The 21,600-nt window shown below is 42.4% G+C and overlaps 1 protein-coding gene across 1 annotated transcript in view; it reads left to right on the top strand.

Annotated features, from left to right (window-relative positions):
- PTPRT (protein tyrosine phosphatase receptor type T) overlaps positions 1-21,600 on the top strand; it is a 342,887-nt gene that overhangs the window by 173,997 nt on the left and 147,290 nt on the right. Inside the window, exons 7-8 of the mRNA XM_067307983.1 lie at positions 14,781-15,077; positions 17,818-17,927. Coding sequence (XP_067164084.1) covers positions 14,781-15,077; positions 17,818-17,927 — 407 coding nt within the window. The remainder of the gene's footprint in view (positions 1-14,780; positions 15,078-17,817; positions 17,928-21,600) is intronic.

The raw sequence follows: 21,600 nt of genomic DNA on the forward strand, positions 1-21,600 counted from the left end.
AATTAAAAAAAAGTATTTTTGTTTTGTGAGCCAGCAGAGCATGAAAACCTTTTAGTGAAGAACAAATGCAGACCAGCAAAATGGCATTTTCATGGTCTCTTGACCACCGCCATACTTGAAGCTCTTTAATGGTGCTCCAAGTTAGCAGTGGAAATTATATGCTGTGTTTGTATTTATAAGTGGTGATAAATTGCTAATCATATCAACGATTAGCAGGCAGCTCACCTGATGAAAGGAGATGTCATCAAATGGCTTCTGCAGGCTGTCATTTGCTCAAGAACAAATATGTGCTTTACAGGAAAGATGCTAGCTTCAGCCAGAATAATTAGAGAAAATGTAGATGAGAGCTGTATGTCTGATGGAGTTACCCTCCGCTGTCGCTCTCAGAGGGCTCTCTTGAAAATCGGATCTGTAATGGATATTATGCAGATTTGAAAGAAAAATTGAAACATGCAACTTTTTTTTTTTATCTGCTTTTGATGTTACATTTGGCTTCTTTCATCTCAGAGGATAAAAGTAATTGAACAATAATCCCAAAGAGAGTCAAATATACAAATCAATAAACTGCTCCCACAGGAGAGAATTTTATTTTGATGAGTATACTGGTACCTAACACTTTCCCAAGCTGTTAGGTTTTCATTAGGTGGCCTTGTACTATTTAATGCAGCCAGTGCTGTCTGGATTAGAGAAAGCAGACAGTGAATAAGGCTGTGCTCTCTGAATATCACAAAACGAGAACTGCTCTTTACCTCTCTTGATTGACATCCTAAATTTTAATTGGGTTCTGAGAGCCAGTCGCTGTCTTTCTGTTTCTGTGTTCTGCTGGGAATGTGCGGTGTAATGAAAGCAAAGGGCTAGCGCTGCCCTTAGAGGCAGTGAGAACGCAGGCAGGTGCTAGGCAGGCTTCCTCTGCTGAGTGTTTGCCTAGCTTGACGGGGACATGCAGAGGATTTGGGGTCCTTTGTAGTCCTTTTTGCTGCAGTGTTTTCCAGTGAGCTTGGATCTTATATTATTTTCTATTTATTATTCTTGTGTGCATTTTTTGTTTTTGTTGGTTTTTTTTTTTTTTTTTTTTACATGCCCAATTTCATGTGTGTGCTCTGATCAATATTGTGACATCGCCTCAGGCCATTACTTTGCACGCAGAAAAAGGGAATCCGTGTCTGCGCGCCAGGAGTTTATAGTCTAAATATGGTAACAAATAGAGCATTGCTCCCTGAAGCACAATTTTGATGAGAGTTGACTGTATGGGAAGTTTGCCTCATAACCTACTTTTAACCCCATGCCATAACTCTGAGAATGAGATGCAAAGAGAGAACACCAGGAGGGGTTGGAGGTGGAGCAGGTGGTACTGTCTGCAGGAGTGAACTGAAGCTTCCTAGGTAAGGACCTTCTCTTTATGGCCTGTCAGACTTCGTTATGTGGGCTGAAATGTTAAATACGAGCAACCTCCAGAATGCTTTGGAAATCTCCAGCCATTTCCAGGAAGAGGAAATGCACCAGTACAGGCTGGGGGCTGACCTGCTGGAAAGCATCTCTGCAGAGAAGGACCTTGAGCAGGGGGTGGACTAGATGATCTCCAGAGGTCCCTTTCAACCTCAGTCCTTCTGTGATTCTGTGGCAGCTGGGGATGGAGAAGTGGAGGGGAACAACTGGAGATGGAGACTGGGATGTTTTTTGAGGATGAAGGAGGAACATATAAGCAAAGTTTGCGATTGAGACCTAGTGACTGTCAGGGATCAGGAGCCTGTCTGATGGGGAGCTGCAGTCCCTGAAAGAGGGTGGATTGGGATGGGCTGGCAAATCAGACTGGAATAAGAAGTCCTAGGAGCAGATGAATCTGAGGAAATGGAGAATGGAGTGAGGAGTGGAGTGGACAAAAGATTGCATTGAGGTAGGCAGAAGGAACCTTGATAGTGGGAGGGTATATGGAGCAAGGAGGAGTGAAGGAGTGAAAGAACTAGGTGGTTGGTAGAGCATGTTCTCAACCATAAACACAATTCAAGTCTCGTGGTGGTTCTGCTAACAATAAATGTCTTTGCCCCCTGCACAGTGTACAAATCAGTGCTGAAGACATGAATAACTACAGTCTGCTGCTATCTGCTAGTCAGTCCATTGAACTGACCAGCTGTTTTAACTCTTGCATCCAATTTACAGAGGGATAAAGATCTATCTTTTGTACTTGTGAGAAGAAGTGCTACTGTGGGAAAAACATTACTTCATTATAATAGTCCATGGGCAAGAGGCACGGAGATACTTGGGCACTGTAATGATCAGGCCTGAACATATGTTTTGTACCTACCCTTTTACCTTTACGGGAAGGCTTAGGCTGCCTTAATATACTAGCACACCGAAGGGGTTGGATGGGCTTTTTCGGAGTCCCCTGATACTGTAGATACTTAAAACTCTCTGAAGGACCTTGAGTGATCACAATGCATAGGCACAAATAAGTCGAAATTCACATTGCATGCACAACCCTAATTCTAACTTGTCCTGACATCTAAGTGCTTTACTTTGTAACTCTAATGCTCTTGGGGGATAGGCTTCATAGAGGGTTTTTGGAAACTGAGAAGGAAGAGAAAGTGTACCTTTAAGTCTTGAGAGAATGGAGCTGAGAGGATGCCATATTTGTAGAGATTGGCATTTCCAATCTTCTACTTCTTTAGATAAATTATGACCATCTAGGGAGCAAATCTAGCACATCTCTGATAGGAGTATTGCTATTTTGATAGCAAAGTAGTAGCTATTTCTTTTCTGCCCTTCTCTATTGCCCTCTGCTCCGAACAGAAGGAAATCATTAGCAGCGAGAGGACAATCAGCCATCAAACTGACTCTCAGCACTTGTTCTAGAAATACTAGAGGGAAAAAAAGTAGGAATGCAGTATTTACTTTATATTAATTCAACGGTATATCAAGTGAACGAAGAGAGTGTCTCACCATAAATGCTGTTGCAACTTGCAAACTGGTGATACCAAGCTGTGGTAGCAGTCAGTGAACAAGTCGAGTGACATATTATCATTCCTCAGAAACTCTTAGCTTACCTCAGCACACTTTCAGCCAATGGATTTGGATTTCTGGTGAGAATCTACATCCTTTCCCTTTTTTCCATTTCAAAACAAACTCTTTCAGGGCACAGTGGTGCATTTGTGTGAAAATGGCTTTGTTGAGAAATTGAAAGGCAGGATCTGGATCAGTTCCCTACACGAGCTTTGCAATATCCCTGAGAAGTGTCATGATCTGTATTTGGCGCCCAGAGCATTGCTTAAGCTAGCGAGGGGAAAACTAATCTCTTGCGCTTTCATTGGCAGCCCTGTCTCATAGACTGATCCTAATGGGGTGGAAATGAGCTCAGCTGCCTGATTCTGTTAAAAACGTAGGCTTTTTTTTGCACATGAATGCTCATCTACTTCCTTCTAGCCTTGTTGTTAAAGCCATGGCAGCAAAGAATCAAGCCATAGTTGCCGAAAACAAAACAAACTGCTTTTTTTTTCCACTTCAGTTCTTTTTTTTCTTTTTTTTAATATATGCAGCAAGAAATGGCCAGTGCCAGAGGCTTTATTCGCCCAGAAAAGCTTTCTAAGGTACAAAGATCTTGATGTGGGCAAATGAGCCTTACCCTGACTTTCAGGGCATGACTAAGTTGCTCATTAGCACTGTAATTTTAAGTTATGCTGTAAACATTGATTCACATTCCATGTTTCCAAACCCAAACACGAAGGCACTGTACCCCCAGCACCCAATACGGCTCCTTGCGCTCCAGCTTTGCCTCAGCTGTGATCCACAGGCAGGCTCATGGCCTTTCCAGGATCTTCCACTAGCAGATGTGGAGCTGGAGGGAAGCACACGCTGCCTCTGTTCCGTGCTAGTCATTGGTCTCAGTAACACGCAGCATTTTGTTTGCTACGAAGCTAATTTCCTAGCTAGAGAAAGACCAAATCCCTGGCACCACCCATGAGATATGAAGAAAATCAGCAGAGCTGCAAATCCCCCTCTGCATTTCCACATGCCCATAAATGAGGACCCCACCTATTCCACTGCCACGTCTGGACCTTTAGGTCAATTAGGAGTGACCTTTCTGTCCTCGTTAAAACCAGGGCTCAGGTTTTTAGTTCCAAGATAAATAAGCGTATCCATGTAGGACTCTGTATGAAAGCTTACCAACTGAGTACTGACATGCTTTGCATTGCTGTCAGTCTTCCGGGCATCCTTCATCTTCTTCTCTCCTGAAGACTGCAGAAAGTTTCCTCCTGGCAGGCTCTAGTTTCATGCTCCGAGCAAGCTATAGTCTGGTTACCATTCCCCTACGTAGAGTTGGTGGGTGGAGGGTGTGTGCGCGTGTGCGTGTGCATGTGTGCAAAGCCTCCCCTTTGCTTCACCTTCAATGGCTATGAATTAAACTGTGTTAATACTCTTGTAAAACTGTAGTTGGCTGCTAATCGCTTACTTTGTGGTGCAGATGAGCTGAGTGGTGCTTTGAAGGATGTGTCCAGGCCTGCACAGCAAATAGGGGTTGAGGAACGGGAAGGTGCAGCTTTCTGTTATCAGATAGTATTGGGCAAAAGAAAACAATAATTTGATATTCTTAGCAAATAGCAATGCTATTTCTTGTTTCATTTTTTAAACCGTAAAACCGAAAGTCCGTCAAAGTTTATGAAACAGATGAAAATCTCTCTCCTGAGAGATTATCCTGCATGAAATTGGCTCTACGCTGAACCTAGAGAGAGTTCACCGAGCCGTTAGCCTGCCGGTGGGAGCCGTACCTGATGAGCGTGGCCAGACTATTGCAGATTCATGCCTCTTGCTTTGCAGAACATTACACAGTGAAGAAACCCCGAGTTGGTCTGATAATAGAAACCTATAGTAGTACAGTGGTGCCACGTGACGGGAGAAAGATTACAGGTATTAGGAGCAATTTAGGATCATTTAGAATTGAGTCATTTTCTGAGCAGGCAATTAATCCAGTTGCATTTAAAAAAAAGAAGGCTGCTGAGTTTAAAAAGATACACTTGGGCTAAAAGAAAGACTTGGAATTAAACGAGACTTAAAGAAGCGTGTGTTGGGAGTATTAACAAGGCTGCTGTAATCCTGACACCGCGGCCTGTGCGTTCAGGTTGCACAAAGAGTGCTGGCTCTTCGGAGCTACGTTCTCCTCGTAGGCTTGAGAGCGTCGCTGAAGAGCTGGTTTATCTGTGTTTTCTCGTGCGTGATGTCTGTGGTGAAATTCGTTAAGAATATTTGCTTAGCGGCTTGCCGGTTAGGTGTAAATGGTCACCGCATGAAGCAGCGCTGCTCCCGTCCTGGCCCTCGTAGCCCTTTCCCCTCGGATCCACCCTGCACTCCTTCCTCCTTCATGATGGGTCTGTTGGTTTGGAGGGTTTTTTTGCTTTTCTTTCCCTTTAACGACTGACCGGTCCTCTCCCTGATGCCGAGAAAGGGTAGGGGCAGATCCCTGGGCCGCCCAAGGGCCGTGGCGCCTTTGAGCTGCGGCTGAGGCGTTGGTGGAGAAAGCCTCGAGGCAAGAACTGGAAGGGTCCCGTTCGGAAACGCCTGCCCAGCGGCTTTGGCAGGCCCGTGGCGCTGGCGGTTCCCAGAGAGGTCCCATAGTGGTGGCACTGCCTAGTGGCACGTGCACATGGTTGGACACAGCTGGTTGAAGCGTGTAGAGCTTCTCTGGCGGCAGGTGGAGACGTGCGCGTTGTCCGTAGCTCAGTGCGGGGTGGCGGGCGCCTACGGGAGGGCGCCGGAGAGGCTCGGCCTCCGGTGGGACCAGACAAGCTAAGGGGGAAGTTCTGCTACTTTCTTTTTGTTTGAGTTAAAAGTGCAACCATACCCTGGGGAAAGGGCAATTACAGGACTAAACACAGCGCATCGATCCTGTCCAGAGCAAACTTTTGTCTGTCTTCCATCCCAAAGGGCGTCTATAGCATTTTGAGATGAACGTTTATTCAGATATGTACATTTGCATCATATTTAACCATCCGTGGCATTAATGGCGTTGCGCTGCTGACTTCAACACTCTCGTGGAAGGCAGACATGAGCGTGGAATCAGAATTAAACAGCTGATCACAAATTGTATTTATAGCCTTCCTAAAAATAAGTCCCTGAAATACTTTGCAACCAGTACTTGCTCGCAGGGATTCGAAAGCCTCCATCTAGGTAAGGGAAATGCTGGGGGGGAAAAAGCTGAGTTGACACAGGTTTAGCGTCTCCGTCCTCTTTTCCATTAGCTGAATTTCCAGCTGCCCATTTTCTCCCGTTGGTCCTATGGGCTCGTTCCCGTGCATTTTCCTCCTGAGCGCTTGTCCCTCGTTTGTCTAACCTTATTTATGTGGCTGTGACTGCTTTGCCCCAAGTAATTATCTGCTCTTAGCATTCCTAGCAATTGAAAACCCCCCCCTTTTTTTTTCCCTTTAGCCAATATGGCATGGTGTAGAGAGAAAATCCCTTTTGATGTTACCAAATACAGGGAAACAGCTAGTCCTTAGTGTATTTGGATTTCTCACATAGGACCAATGGTACCTGGTGCGAAAGGGAACTGCGGCTCCTTCTGGATCCTGAGAAAAACAGGCAAGCCTCAAGTGGTTAAAGTATTTTAAACCACTTAATTTAATGGTTAAATTAAGTTAAAGCATTTCGGTAGCTCCCAGAAAGCCAGTGCTTCCTCAACTGATAGCTCCTTCTAAGAGATCTACTAGTAGACTGGAAAACCATCTTTTACGTTTTGTAATTTGTTTTTGCGAGGCAGATTTCCAGAATAACCTAAAGAATTTTTCTTCTTGCAGACCGCACAGACATAAAGAGAAACTGGAGTTCTAAATGAGAGAAAGCCTATCTTACGAGAGCAGCACTTTTCTCTCCAGTGTTGCTCAGAATGATTCAACAGACCCATGACTGTGTAGAGGAAGCTTCAGTTAAACATTTGCATAGCTACTGTTTTGATTACCTTATTTATTTTTATGGAGATCATTCTTCTTTTGACAGAAGCTAGTTTATATATTGTTCTAATCATTTCCACTTGAAGAAAACAGCAGTTAACATGCACAGGAAAAGGTAATAAAAATACATGCACATGCATAATAATGAAATAAATAGTCAAAATAAATAGTTTATTTATGCATAATAAAATTAACAAATTTGTTTAAAAAGTTTCTTTTTTTTTGCCAAAAACCAAGACATCTACCTGCTTTATAATCCCACTTTCATTAGCATATTTAATCATGCTTTTGTATTTAATCATCCAAAAGCTCAGTGAAGTATGTTTTATTCTCAGCCATGGAATACCGCCGTTATACGAATCCATGATAGATGTTTTTAATAAAACCAGTAATTACCCTTTATTGTTGTCTTAAATTATTATTTTTAAGTTTGTTAAGGAACCAATAGTTTTAGGTGTAAGAGGAAGAAAGGTTTCTTTTTACCATTTAATAATACAACGGGGGAAAAAAACGTTTCAACAGATGTTAATAAACAAACCTTTTTGCAAAAGCAGTGCTTCATTACCTTGTAGTTGTTTACCAGCAGAGATCTGGCGGCTGGGCTCCAGCTGTGTGTTAGAGGCAAGGGGGTTTGGCAGCCCGCGCTGCTGGGCTGCGTCCCCATCCCTGCCCCAGGCTCGGCTTTGGGCACGACGGTGGCACATGCCACCGCGGGAACTTGTAACGAATGGGGATTTCGTGGGGAATTTTGTAACGTGGGAATTTTATAACGAATGGCAAGGTTTGCTGAAGTTTCTAAACATTGGATAGATGTGGACCCAGTCGAAGGCAGTTTGGGTTGACTTATAGGTTTTGTTGTTTAACAGGGTTTGAGTAAGAGAGCAGAGGAGGTTTAATAGTTTTGTAATGTGTCAGATATTTCCCCCCCTTTTTTTTTTTCAGTGCAGAATTCAAAGTTATATTTGCAATGGAAACAAAACCAGATCAGTCAAAAACTGGAGAAAATATGCTGTGAGAGCTAAAGTGAAATGATCATGTCAAGCATTTGGAGAGCTCAGTCCCTGGCTTATCTAAGCACCTACTCCATTACCTAACTTATTTCATCTTTCTTTTATAATAGATTCAGCTACATGCCAGGGCGGCTCTTCATTTCTCAGAGAATGCCACAAAAAGGCCTATTTTAGTTCATCAGCTGTAATGACACCGGTTTCTTTGTGTATGACTTGGGCTTCAGTTGATTGTAGGTATCTCAACAAACCGGCTGCTTGTTCTGCGGTGATTTTATTGCGTTAGACCCATTCTTCTCTTCTCTTTCGCTTTTCTCCGTGCAAGTCTTTTCTCAACGCATGCTTCTCTATATAATTACCTGCCTGCAGCTCTGTCCGTGCTCTGCCTTTAGCCCAGTGATGCTTAAACTGGTTAAAAAACATAATTTAGTTCTAAATGTTAGGGAAATGTTCTTTATGCAGAAAAGGGCAAAGCCAAGAGACTTTTCTGGTATTGGAAGACTAGTGCGCTCTATTTAATCAGTGTTTTTATCTGTCATGCCTAAAAAGCTGTTTATGCCACGTTCATGCTAGGAAAGCTTTGAAATAGGATGGGCAGCATCTGTAGGAGTTGTGGTGCTCAACCAAGAAACTCTCTCAGCAGAAGATGGGCTGCACTCCTGGGCCAGAGGGAGCTGGCTGTCTCTCTGCAACGTCCATGCCGATAAGAGGGAGCTGATAGAAAAAACTCACCAGCGGTGTTTCTTTGAAGAGCACACGCTGCAGAGTTGGCTGTTTTACCCTGGATTGTATGTTAAGGCATACCACTGCAATGCTTTGGCCTTGTTTGTCTTGCTGTGGATTTTTCTTGATAATAGGTTTGCTTCCTTAGGCTTGTTTCATCCTAAGCAAGTTTAAAGTGAGGAGAAGGAAGCAGAGAGGGAAGGCAACACAGAGAAGGCTTCAGCTCCAGTCTGATCCCTGGAGTCAAATTGTTGTTGGATAAATCACTTTGCCTTTTGGTTTTCCATCTGCAGCACATGAGCGGGGTCTTTGTAAAACACGTAGGAATCTTCAGAGGAAGCATGCTCTCACTGCCGAGTCACCTTCATTACAGATTTTGGTGTTGTCACATGAAAATTAGCCACTGTCTCTGTGGTGGGAGTGGAATATTTTGTGATGTTTTCAAATCCAGCAAGTGCCATTCTGTGATGCTACCAAATCAGTATTTTGTAAACGGAAATGAATTTAAGTATTTTCTGGGCTATGCAGAGAGTTTGTACCAAGCTGGTAGCTGGGAGAGCACAGTTTTTGGTCTTACTGGCAATGTGTGCAGGCATCTCCTTGCCTTTAAGACAGATCTCTGAATGGGCACCCAACCCTAGAGTTTTCAAATTTGTTTGGACTGCTCCTTCCCTGTCTACCTTCAAAGCAGATAAAGCAAACAGCCCAACGCTCCTTGAACTCTTACATGCATCTAGAAGCCTTTTGGTGTCCTAATACTTGTATTCTGTAGGACTTCTTCAGCAGGAACACATATCAAGAAGGGAAAACTGCACATATCATTAGATACCCTGATAAAAATTGATGGCTCTAAGCTGCAGGCTTTCATTGGCTTTGCAAGTGAATTCCAGGAAGTGCAACCACTGGCATTAAACTGCGCGGCTCAGTCTGCATACAGGATGAGAAATAAATGGACTAATTTTAAAACAGTAAATTTTCCATCTCTTTAGTAGCTACTAGTTGCAGAAATCTCTCTGCCACACTGAAAATGTCTCTGTAACAACAGAATTTTTAGCAACCGTCTCTGTCGACTTTACCATTAAGAGTGAGCAGGACAGATACATTCTAATTTGCTCCGGCAGCAATAACGTACAGAGTGGCATTATTCTCAGTGTTCGTCTGAAAAGGCTGAAGTTACAATCTGGGAGAGATTCACGAAGAGATCAGGCTCTTTCTGATGAGCGGGCTGCATTAACGTTTACCTCTGGAGACTCTGATTCACTTACAGGTAGAAAAGAGTTACCGCGAAGGAAGGCAGTGCAGGTGTGCGGGAGGGCTCCCTGCATGTGCCTGAAATCTGCAGCATCAGCCTCTGCTAGCAGTAAAATTCATTTCTGGAGGTTTAATAGAGACCTATCCTGAAATGGGCTGCACAGTTCTAATAGCCTTACAAATAATGGAAAAACGTGTCCACTTTCTTTCCCAGCTGGAGAAAATGAGAAGGTATTTCTTGCTAAAAATTTGGTATTATTTGTTACAGTCTGCCTAGGGAAAAGGGCCGTGGACCTTGCTGGGGTGCCCGGATACTAGTTGGCCAGCTTTGGCCTATAAGCTCTGATGCGTGCGTGTGTTGAGGGGAAGGCAGGAATCAGGCTCGCACACATTTTCATTCTTTATCGGAAAGCATCAGTTTAGGACTTGTGGAAAGCTACTGCACCTGTCATGCTCATTTTTCTTCCCTTTGAGCATTCTCCACCTCTGTAACCTACTGCTGGGAGACAGGATTTAATCAGTGGACACCTGCACCGTTGATAAACTCTGCCTCAGGCTCTCTATTGGGTCAGAAGACATGGGCAACGGGGCCTCCAAGCAATACGGACATCTTCTGCTCAATGCCGTGTCTTTACTGACAGCAACAATTTCTTGCAATTAGGCTCCTGCAGCAAGTAGTTAACCTGAAGGGCATCAACTGATTGTCTCTATTTAACTTTTCTGCTCAACTTTAGCTTCGTATTCAAACCCCAGTGCTTTGCCATTACTTCCTTTCCCCTATCTTCTTCCCAGGATGGAGGGGTATAAAGCAGAGACAACTGTTGTTAATAATCTAAATCAGCCTTTGCCTTTCTGTGTCTCACCTTGAGCCAGAAGACTACAGTAAACAAAATGAGATCTGTAACACTCAATAAGGAAAGAACAAAACCAGCCGCAAAAGTGGACTTTCTGTAAAATGATGATAGCTGGAGATGCAGCCCCTGAACACTGCAGGTCCCTGAGTCAAAAGTGTCTGCTTACATGGACCTAAGGACTGAGACCGTAGCTGAAGCCCTGTGGGTCACGTTGTTTCCCTTCTGACCACTTGTCCATCACAACTACTTCAGACAGGTTCCTGGCTTGCTAAGCGTTTGCAGCAGCCTGCCAAAGCAATGATAGATATTGAAGCGCTGGTGGGAGATATTGTGTTATTCAATCCTTGATTATGATGTGAACTTTAAAAATGTATCTAAGAGTTCAACCAGGCTGAAATAAAAATACAGCATTTGCACAGTGAAATCCCAGAGACTGTGATGTTGTTTGCATGGGTTCAAGACTAGCTGCAGTAGGTCAGTGGCGGCTGTTTCATTGTTGCTGCCTGTTAAGGATTTCCTTTGTTTTTTTCCCCAAGGTCCCAGGACACTTGGAAATTTCAGTTTTATGCAGGCTGCATGGACATCTTAAAATATGCAATCCCTAAGCATTAAAATTGAGTCAAACTGTTTCTGTCTTGCTTTGGTAGGGTTTTTTTTTTGTACAACTGAAGTTGAGATATACATTAGAAGTTTTTCTTACGCAGCCAAGTGTAAGGTTAATAATTTCCAGGATTCTCATTGCTTCATTTGGAAGCTATAATTCCAAGAGTAGAGAAATGGAGCAGTTTTTCCAGTCTGCAAATATTTACCATTAGCAGAGGCTTATAGCTCAATTATAAACATTTTTATTTTTCTTGTTTGTTTTGGGGAAAATAAGTCATTACCACATTATGAAAAATAAGCAATGTGATGCAGTAGAATCCCGGGGTAGGTATTAACACCTTCTGAGACTAAGATTGAAACAGAAGGATGCATACTTAGAAGGCTAAAATGCACAGGGAATTAAATGGACAAAATGGTAGGACCACTATCCTTTAAAAACAGCAATACAAAATCTCATCTTTGACGGCAAGTAAAAATGGCTCATGCTGCAGAGGAAATCAGAGTGGAAAACGCATTCAAAATTATATGGTCTCAATTTTCAGCAGAAGGAGATTGCAACTGTGAGAAGGGAGCAAGAGAGAATATAAAACTCCCCAGGCCCTGCTTCAATTCATTGATTTAGTTCCAGTCTGGTTTCTTCTTTTCTGAAGCTAAAGTTGAAATAGTTTTTATTTATGTATTTATTTATTCCCCCTTTGCTCAAGAAACTAGAAGGCCATTTGATGTCAAATCAAGTTCTTCCCCCCATCTGCACCTATTCCTGGAGACTCTTCAGGCTACGGGCATATCTGAATCCTGCTTCCCATTGCTGCTTTCGCTGTGAACTACTGCATCATAAACACTTTTTTCAGGACTGAAAAATCTCACATTTTAAGACTACCAGCCTGAGAACAGATAGTTCTTGGAGAACGTTGTATTTTCAGTGATACAGACTTGTAGTGTAGCAGGTTTGCTATTTTAGCTTCTCGCTTTGTGACTCAAACCCATCTGCGGTTAATAGGCAGGTTATTCTAATGAGAAGACTCAACAGTTGAAAAACCAAAGAAAGGCCTCAGGCGATATCTGAGAGAATTTACAGTAAAATTTTGAATTATAATTAGAAACTGGTTTAGAGATACGACACAAGCCAGCTTCTGAGACTTCTTGTTGCAGGTAAGAAAGAGAAAGGCAAATGTGGACAACAAGATGACACAGAAAGCTAAAAAATGCAAGTAATCTTGCGTAGACTTTTTTGTCTGGGTTTTGGACATTATGTCTTGATGAGGTTGATGCTGAATCAGAATCATTCCTTGCCCACCAATGGAGTCAGCACATCTGACATCAATAAACCAAGCACCCTCTAATTACCCGTTCTTCCATAACATGACTGACTTAAAGAAAATAACTGTAATTTAAAAAACACCATAACGTTAACATGGGGGTTAATTGCCATCTTCAGCTGCAGAGTTGTCTTAGCATGGACGTTTGTGCTGTCTCCCAGCCACGTTCCCGTTGGGGTCTGGAGCTGATTACTTGGCGTAGTGGAGAGCGTGCTGAAGGACAAGCCTTCGGCATCTTTTCTTTCTTTTTTTTTTTTTGGGGGGGGGGCATTCTCTCTTTTTGATGCGTCTTGGAAGGAGGCTTGTGCTTACCTTTGTGGTTTCGGAGGCTGAAAGTTTTCACAGAACCATTCTTTTGTTCACCTTAATTACCCACACGAGTCATCTGCAGAACTGTTCTTTCAACGGTTTTACAGGAGATGAATGATTATCGCTTATGCTAAGTAAATATATGTATCCATATATTCTGTAATTTTTGAATTTATGATTTTTTGGCACACACAGCCCTAAAGAATCTCATTGAAGAGATGTTTGCTGGATGCTGGGGGAATGACATGGCTTATTTGGAATTCTAGATGAGTCACGAGCTTTAATATCCCGTTTGAAAGTGTGTTCACAGGTGTGTGTAGCAATACAAATATTTACAGTGGTGTTCATCTCATAGCTATTTTCCCATTGTCAGTTATAAGAGTTTTTTGGAAGTAATATGAAATACTCTGGTTATTATAGTGAGTTTTCTGCTGATGCATTAGTTGAAGTCAGTGTGGATGGTGGGTGCTTTACTTTCAAGAATTACTAGAAGGCTTTTTCTCCACATTAGTTCTCTTTCAAAAATGCATAGCTAGTGTTTGGGAGTCTTTGTGAGTTCTTTTTTTTTGTTTCCATTAAAATGTTCTGTTCTTTTCATAGGTTGAAATTGTGAGAAAATATGAGAAGTGGGTGAAATACTTTAAATTGTTATTTAAATCAAGAAACTCTCTTGTGAAATTACATGCTTTCTAATCATATTGCATAGATATATATTGAAGAAAAAAGCAAACTACACAAGTTGAAGAAATGTCAGATAAACAAACTGTGGCATGTGTGGTATTACTGCCATCTGACATATCTCAGACACTTACTGATTTTGCTCCCTCATTCATTTATATCAGCACGTCTAGCAGGGTGTGCATTTATATTTTATGTAAAGGGCAGAGTCTGTAGTCAGAGCATTTGAGTTATGCTGTTAAAAATAAATTAAGGAACAGCAGGTGAAAATGATTCCTACACATGAATATTCAAACTTTACCTCCGTCAGATCCTGTAGAAAGAATAAAGAGTGATAAAACTTCGTTGGGGCCAAGACATTGATACGATGTGACGTAAAAGCTTTATTGGCACGTGGCTGAGATGACTCAGAAAACTTGCTCAAAGAGTGGTATAATCTGCTTATATGCCCCATTGCTAAAACAGCCAAGAGTGTCTTCCGAGAGTTTAAAAATTGAAGGGACAGTAGTACTGGGAGGGCAGAAAGATTACAGCCATGCTCTTCATCTTCATTCTTATATTCGTATTCTTTGGTCTCTGAGCTGAATGAGTTTGGGTTGGCAGGAGGCTCTAAGAGTTATGAAGCTGAATTAAAAGTTGAGGGACTTCCGTTCATTCCTCTGTCAGTGGTTTCCTATATAATTGCATCACTTAGGGCTGAACTCACCAAGGTATTTAGGCACTTCAGGTAGACAATACATTTTTTGTTTTTGTTTTTGTTTTGGTAAGAAGGAAGAAAATGCGACTTCCACATGATGGGAATCATGCTCCCATCATTGGATTCCAGGACCTTGCGCAGGAACCAGGAGCCTGGCCTCTGTTCAGGGCCCTGTGATAGGGGCTTTTCAATGAAAATTCAGGTTACATTTGTGGATGTGACTTGAATTTCCTCATGTCTTTGTTCCTCTCTCTAAAAGGTGAAAAATATCACTGGATTCCTTTACATCAGTGAGAACATTTAGGACCATGAGGTACTCAGATCTCCGGTCATGTGGCAGGAGGCATATTAGTGGAGGACTGCCTTCTTTTAAGTTTTTTTTTTTTCATCTGCTTACTTCACAGATCCAGTCCACGGACCGCAGAATGTAGAAGTTGTGGATATCCGCTCCCGGCAGCTGACCTTGCAGTGGGAGCCCTTTGGGTACGCGGTGACCCGCTGCCACAGCTACAATCTCACGGTCCAGTACCAGTATGTGTTTAACCAGCAAAAATTTGAAGCGGAGGAGCTCATCCAAACCTCTTCCCACTACACCTTGCGAGGCCTTCGGCCCTTCATGACCATCAGTCTGAGGTTAGCCCTCTCTAACCCCGAGGGCAAAATGGAGAGCGAGGAGTTGGTTGTGCAGACTGAGGAGGACGGTAAGTTGTGGTGGTTTGCTTGTTTTTGCGACAGATGCCGGGCAGGGTAGTTACAGGACAGCAGTGGGTTTAATTCTATAGGAGTCACGTTCTGTACTCCCAGAGCGGCGTCCTTTCTCCTACGGGCAAATGTAATTCTGGCATTTGGTGATTTTCTTTTTGCTTCACTTTACTACCCCAAAAAGCTGTATAATGTCTTCCTTTTCAGCGTGTATCTCTTCTTAATGCCGGGCTTCCGGATGTAGCATTTGATACTAATTCATTGGGTGCTAACTCTTCCATTCGTGATACAAAAGAGTAGTTTTCAGGAAGTACTGATGAAAAGCTCTAAAGTGTTATTTTTCCCATTTGCTAGCTCAGACCAAGGACTCTTGTAGCCTGCAAGCCTCCGTTCTGTCCAATGTGTTAAAAAAGAAGCACTCTTCCGCTGCCAGAGCTGTTAGGAGGTGCTGCCCAAAGTTTCGCTCAGCTGAAAGCGGCTCTAGCGTTCCAGTATATCATAAAGGGGACATGAGAAGATGGCAAATCTTTCAGAAAAATGACCAGGGTTTTTCATCAGACCGGCTTGGGGGAGTGCGTTTAGTTATCTTTTGCAGCATTAAAATTTTGCTTGGGTAGACGGATTTTCAGCTGACCTTGTAGCCATAATGAAATATAAATCTTACGTTGTTACTCTACTAAGGAAATCAACCTTTCATATTGATAAAGGGGCACAGGCCAACAGCATCTTTACGCCAAGGTGCAATCTAGCTGTTTATATAGGTGGAGTTTTATTGTTGTGTGTGTGAAGAAGGACACATTAAATTCCCTACTGAATGTAGCTATCCTGTGGCATCGCAACCAGAATGTGAGATAATTCTGTACTCAAAGCCTCTCCATTCGCTATATCTGATCGCAGGTTGGTAAATGCACAAGTCTGCTTGTGAGCAAAATGCAAATACCCAATGCCTCAGTCTTACGAGCTAGGCGAGAACACGTGGCTTTAAAGGAGGGCGTCGGTCCCATCCTGGGTGCCCCTTTGTGTAACGCCTGGAGGTGTTACGTGTACATCCCATCTCTGAAGTTCCCAGGTGGAGGGCATGAACTGAGATGGTAGTCATGGAAAGCACTGGTAAATGAAGGTAGAAGAGCTGGAATTACTCATTGAAACTAATTTCTGAAGGAGGCTATGCTGTCTAGATTTTTATAGACCTCCATGGGTGTCTTTTTGTTAAAAGGACACATCCTGCTTCCTGGTGGGTGTAGTATTCTGCTCAGTGCGTGGGAGCAGTGTTTTGTGTCTGAGGGAGAGTGGTAGGTTTGTCGAAGCCATAGAGTTGTTGACTATTTCCTGGAGGGAGCACAGCTCTACTGGAAATCTCTCTGGGTTGCTCCAGAAGGTTTTTGAGGACAGGGAAGGGATTAAAGCAAGATTTGCTCTAACTTCACTCGTCATTCCTGTAGCTACTGTAGGCATTTCTGTAATTTCAGGGTGCTAATGGAATGGCTTGGCCTAGCTACCGTGTGCTACCTAAGGGGCCCCTGTCTTGGCCTCCGGAAGTTTAGCCAGACACTCAAAGAGAGAATTTAGGAGTCGACGCAGGTATGTTTATTTGGTGGCTGAGCCATAACTTGTCCTAATGAGTGGCCAGATCTGTAATTGGAAGTTCCTGGGCTGCACATGTATGATACAGTGAATGTGAAGGAATCTAGCTCAGGACAGAGTACAGACGATGAGGCATTTAAATGATGAGAAGGTCATACTGAAGCTAGGAGTAAATAGTGTGCAATGCCATCACTCCTTTCCATTGCAGAGACAATCCTAGGTTATGTTCCCAGTTCTCTGACTGACCAGACTTTTGGAAAAATAGTGCAGACCAGTTTAGGTGTAGCTTTGCCAAATGGGTCAATGAATGTTACTGGAGATCTAGTTTGTCCAAAATTAGCTAAGTTGTCTCTGCATCTTACTGCATTTTGCTGTTTGGACATACTCTGAACAAATTTCCAGTAGTATAACAACCTGTGGAAGCAGGACTGGCATCTTCACGCGTTGGGACTTTTCTTTGAGAAGTGCAAATAATACTTCTTAAATCACCTTCTGTTCACAAATCTTTGTCTGCAAAATGTTAATTACTATTATTTGCCCTCGTGTAAATAGCTATATTTGAGGCTATTATAAATTGGGCTCATTTGTTGAAGTTTGTGTTTGAAAGGCACAATTTTTAGCAGTTTAGTATTTAAATGGAAGGGAAAATTAGAAAAAATGCATATAGCAATGGAATATTGATGTTTGGAAGTAATAAGATCAATGCATAACTTGGCATAAAATTAAGCAATTATTGTGTGCTGTTATATGGGATCAGGAAACAAATTTATGTGTTTATGCGAGGAAAGCACTTTCTGGTGATTGACTAGATAAACTCTTGTAAATTCACTTTCTGTAGTCTTTGATTCTGTGTTAGGTGCTCAGTGATCTATTGCTGCTGTGCTGTGCTGGAATAAGGGCATATTGACGATAACATCATTTCTTCATGGATTATGATTTTATTTATGACCTAGTGGCTGCATTATGGTTTTCTTATTTGAACCAAAGGTTGAGAATAGCCCAATGGTAGTGCCTTGGGGGGATGGAGGGTTTTTTTCCCCTCAGCTCTGAACGTGCAGTTGGGTGGACTCTTGGTGTCTTCTCATGTGTGTGGCAGCTGGAGCTGGTGGTTGGTAAATGGTGGTAGCTTCTAACACAGGTTTTTTATTTATGTAGTTCCTGGACCCATTCCCTTGGAATCCATCCAGGGAGGACCTTTCGAAGAGAAGATCTATGTTCAGTGGAAGCCTCCAAATGAGACAAATGGCGTCATTACGCTCTATGAGGTAAGGAGACCAGATTGCTGTCAAGGAATACGTGCCACGGGGCCTTTTTCATATGTGTTTAAGCCAGTCCTGAGCTCTGAGAGATTTCAGCAGGTGCTAAAAGAAGTCTGATTAAAATAGATGAGAATCTTCAAGGTAGTCTGATGCTGTCATTGAAAACGTTTTCCAGTTTGAAAAAGAAAAAAAATCTTTATCTGTATTTATGGTAAAACGAGGGCCATACATTCCTCCACGTCTCAGGTGTTTAAATGCTGCCTTTTTTTCTTCTGTGACATTTGCAAGCTCTTTTCCTTCCTTTCTGTTTCTTGAGGTATACTTCTGTTAGGTTTTATACCATCTTAGAATACTGCAACTAACTGCTTTCTGGCTTCCCAGCAGTCATAGCACCTTCCAGCCATTCTCAACAGAATACAGCCATTAGGTGTTATCTTGTATTTGTTGCTCTGAATACATATGTTCTTCTTGAATCTTTCTATAATATGTATTTCTATCAGCAACCCCCCAAACAAAACATAAAGTTGGCTATAGGATGACTGTAGGCCATCCTATACAGGATGAAAAAGATCAAACATGATCCTAGGGTGCATCAGAGGAGATGTTTCTAGTTGAGATACGGGAACGTTAATGTCATTGTATGTGATTCTGGGGAGACTGTCACATATGCCTGCAAGTGAGAAAAAAGAATTTTAAAAAAAGGACTGCTTAGGGGATCATGGGAAATGAGAAAGAGTCCAACAAAAGAAGATAAAGGCACATTTATTAAACAGTGGAGAGTGGTGCAGATGGTCTGAACCAGTGCTGACTACTAAGCATGCTTCAGTTAATAGGTTCAGTGTCTACCACAGTATGCTTAAAAAAAAAAAAAAAAGGGAAATCTTGCTTTTATGGTGATGTACAAATCCTTGCTGTGGCCTCATGCAGAATGGTGTGATATGGAGGGGCAAGAGCCACTTGCCTGCTTTCTCTTTTATGCTGCAAGAATGCACAAGCTTTATTTTGGAAGAGGTGTGGGTATGAGAAGAGAACTCTGACACTGCCAACAAGATTCTGGGCGCACTTTCCTCCACCCGATCAGCTTCTCCTCGGCTTTGGAACAGCACGTCATCGTACCATATGTCCCTTCTAGGTCTGCTTGCTCACACTGGGTCACGCTGGGTGTGTCTAACACGGTGATTGTCCAGTGGAACAAATCAACTAAGTTTAACATCAGTCGACTCTTACACTACAGCACAAGGAAGAGATTGGAGTTTTCTCCTGGACTTAAATGTAGCTGCACTTTTAGGTCCTCTATCCAACTGTCTTGCAGAAGGGTACATTGAATTTGATACAGTAACACTAAATAAATAGAAGTTCCTCGTGCTAATTTTGTGTCATTTCAGCCAGGAAAAGTCTTTGACTGAAGTAAGCAGTCATGTTTTGTTGGTCGCTGCTGAGACACTTGTTAAAATCTGTGTAGGTTGCATATCACCTGTCTGCTATGCTGGAACTAGAGCTAACCCTCCAATTCCATGTTTTTTATAGGTATACCACAGGCTATTCTGTGTATTTGTGTAAGGAATTATGCAGTAAAGCTCTCTGTATTTTTTAAGGAATTGGTTTGAATAGAATCAGTTGCGAATTCATTATTGTTCTGGCAACATCAGTGACCTATAATAGAACATGTTTAGAAATATTCTGAGTCAAATGATGCAAAAATAACTCCTTTTAATTTTTAAAGAGGCAGTTTCCTGCTAAAATATTGCCTTGGGCTCAGCTCATTGAGAGGACTTCAGCAATCTGAGTAGCTTTTCTGGCTGAGCAGCTGCACAGAGTTACTTTAATGCCTGCAGGGTAGTGATGCATCATGACAGTGCCTTTGCCCCTCAAGTCACAGCGTTGTTCGAGTCTCAGTGGAGGCGCACACAAAATATTCCATTCCTGATAGTGACTCTACACATGTATGACAGCTGAAGCCAAAGAGAAGTCAAGGTGAATTCCAGCTCTTTTTCCTTTTCCTCCTCCCCCTCATCTCCAGAAAGATGAAAATCCAAGCGTTAAAAACATCAGGAGAACTGAAGTGCCTGAAGGTCGACATGAACAGAAGCGCTTCCCTCTCCTCTCTCTTCTTGCACAGGGATATTCACAAAGAACAATCCCACGCTCTGAGACAAGTGTTCATCAGTTGGAGATGAAAGTACAGCTGACCACTTATGTACAGCTTGGGGAGATGGCCAGAGCACTCTCAAGGTAGTTGTCAGGCTGTTCAAGTCCCTATCACAAGCGATAGTATGAGTGCCTATTCCTGATATCAGGAGATCCTGTTTTTGATACTCCTCAGTAAATAAAACACAGGTCTTTTTGCACAGAAGCATCTTAACCTGCTACCTGCAATTGAAGTGTAATCTTCCTAAAAATACTGAGAAACTTCTTGTATTGCCCAGGTAATGGATAGATACTTAATACCTGCAAGTTTGTGCTGGTATTATTTTAAGATTTCATGCCATGTGTATAGGACTGAAGTAATTCCTCAGCAGTAATGACCTCCAAAGTGTTATTTGAGACAGGGTTCAGGCATTATTCAGTATCACCATGATCTTGTACTGCTTTAACAGAGTTCAGCTGGCCTATTGGTTAAAGAGGAAGAAAATAGTAGTTAGTTGGTGATAAGTTTTCAGTTCTTTCAGATATCAGTGGTCTGCAATACTGATACAGGTAGGAATAGAAGCCTTTAACAACAACAACAAAAAGGTCAAAACTACAGCCCTAAACTATGAACCTGCGTAGCACTATTTAATGAGCTATCTGTAGGGAACACTGTTTCTGTAAACAACACCTGCAGTGCCGATCTATCACCAATAAGAGCTGGGGGACTCGGTGATGTGCTAGCAAATTTGCAGCTCTCTAGAAACTTCACAACTGCTGTGTTGTCTTTAGAGAGAAAAAAAGCCCAAACACCTACCAAAATTTAAGGAAAAATCCCTTCCAAAGTACAGATCAAGAAACATCATTTTATGAATGTGGGTTAGTGGGAAAGTAACTGGCTAGATTGACATAGAGGTATCCTGCAGGTAACTGTCTCTCAAACTCCCTTAGGCACAAACCCTCCTAAGAAAGCCTCCCCCTTTGCCCAGCTAAGTAATACTTCCTTACTTACCATCACCAGCCAGCGTTCTTGTATCTAGGTACTGTATTTTCTCTCTAGTTCTGTTAAAGTTGGTGTCTCTAAGCTTCCAAATAAACATACTGCCTATTCTACTTACATCCCACTTGCTTTTCTTTGGGACAGATTTTCCCCTCAGATCTCCAATTATTCTTGCAGCTCCTTGGCAGACAGACTTTCCTATCGCACAAATTGCCATTGCAGTTTGTGTGTGCCCTAGTTACACGCCAACTGGGCTGAAATTCAGTAGCACAATCTTCAGCAAGTAGTTTGGCAGCCAGCATCACTAAGTTCATAACAGCTGAATACTTCTAAAGAGCCTAAACAAAATGAAAGGACCTTAATGAACCTTTTTGACTTACGCAGATCTTCTCTGATGGACATTTATCCTTCACGCTGCTCTTGTAGTCTTGTAAAAAAACATAGCTACAACCTTGCATTTAAGGCTGGCTAAACCTCCCCCTGCGTTCAGCTGAAGAATTGTCTCACTGGATACAGCCACAGCTGGATTTTGAAAGAAATAAATCTTCTAGA

The sequence above is a fragment of the Apteryx mantelli genome, chromosome 18, assembly GCF_036417845.1.
Source record: "Apteryx mantelli isolate bAptMan1 chromosome 18, bAptMan1.hap1, whole genome shotgun sequence".
Taxonomy (NCBI): domain Eukaryota; kingdom Metazoa; phylum Chordata; class Aves; order Apterygiformes; family Apterygidae; genus Apteryx; species Apteryx mantelli.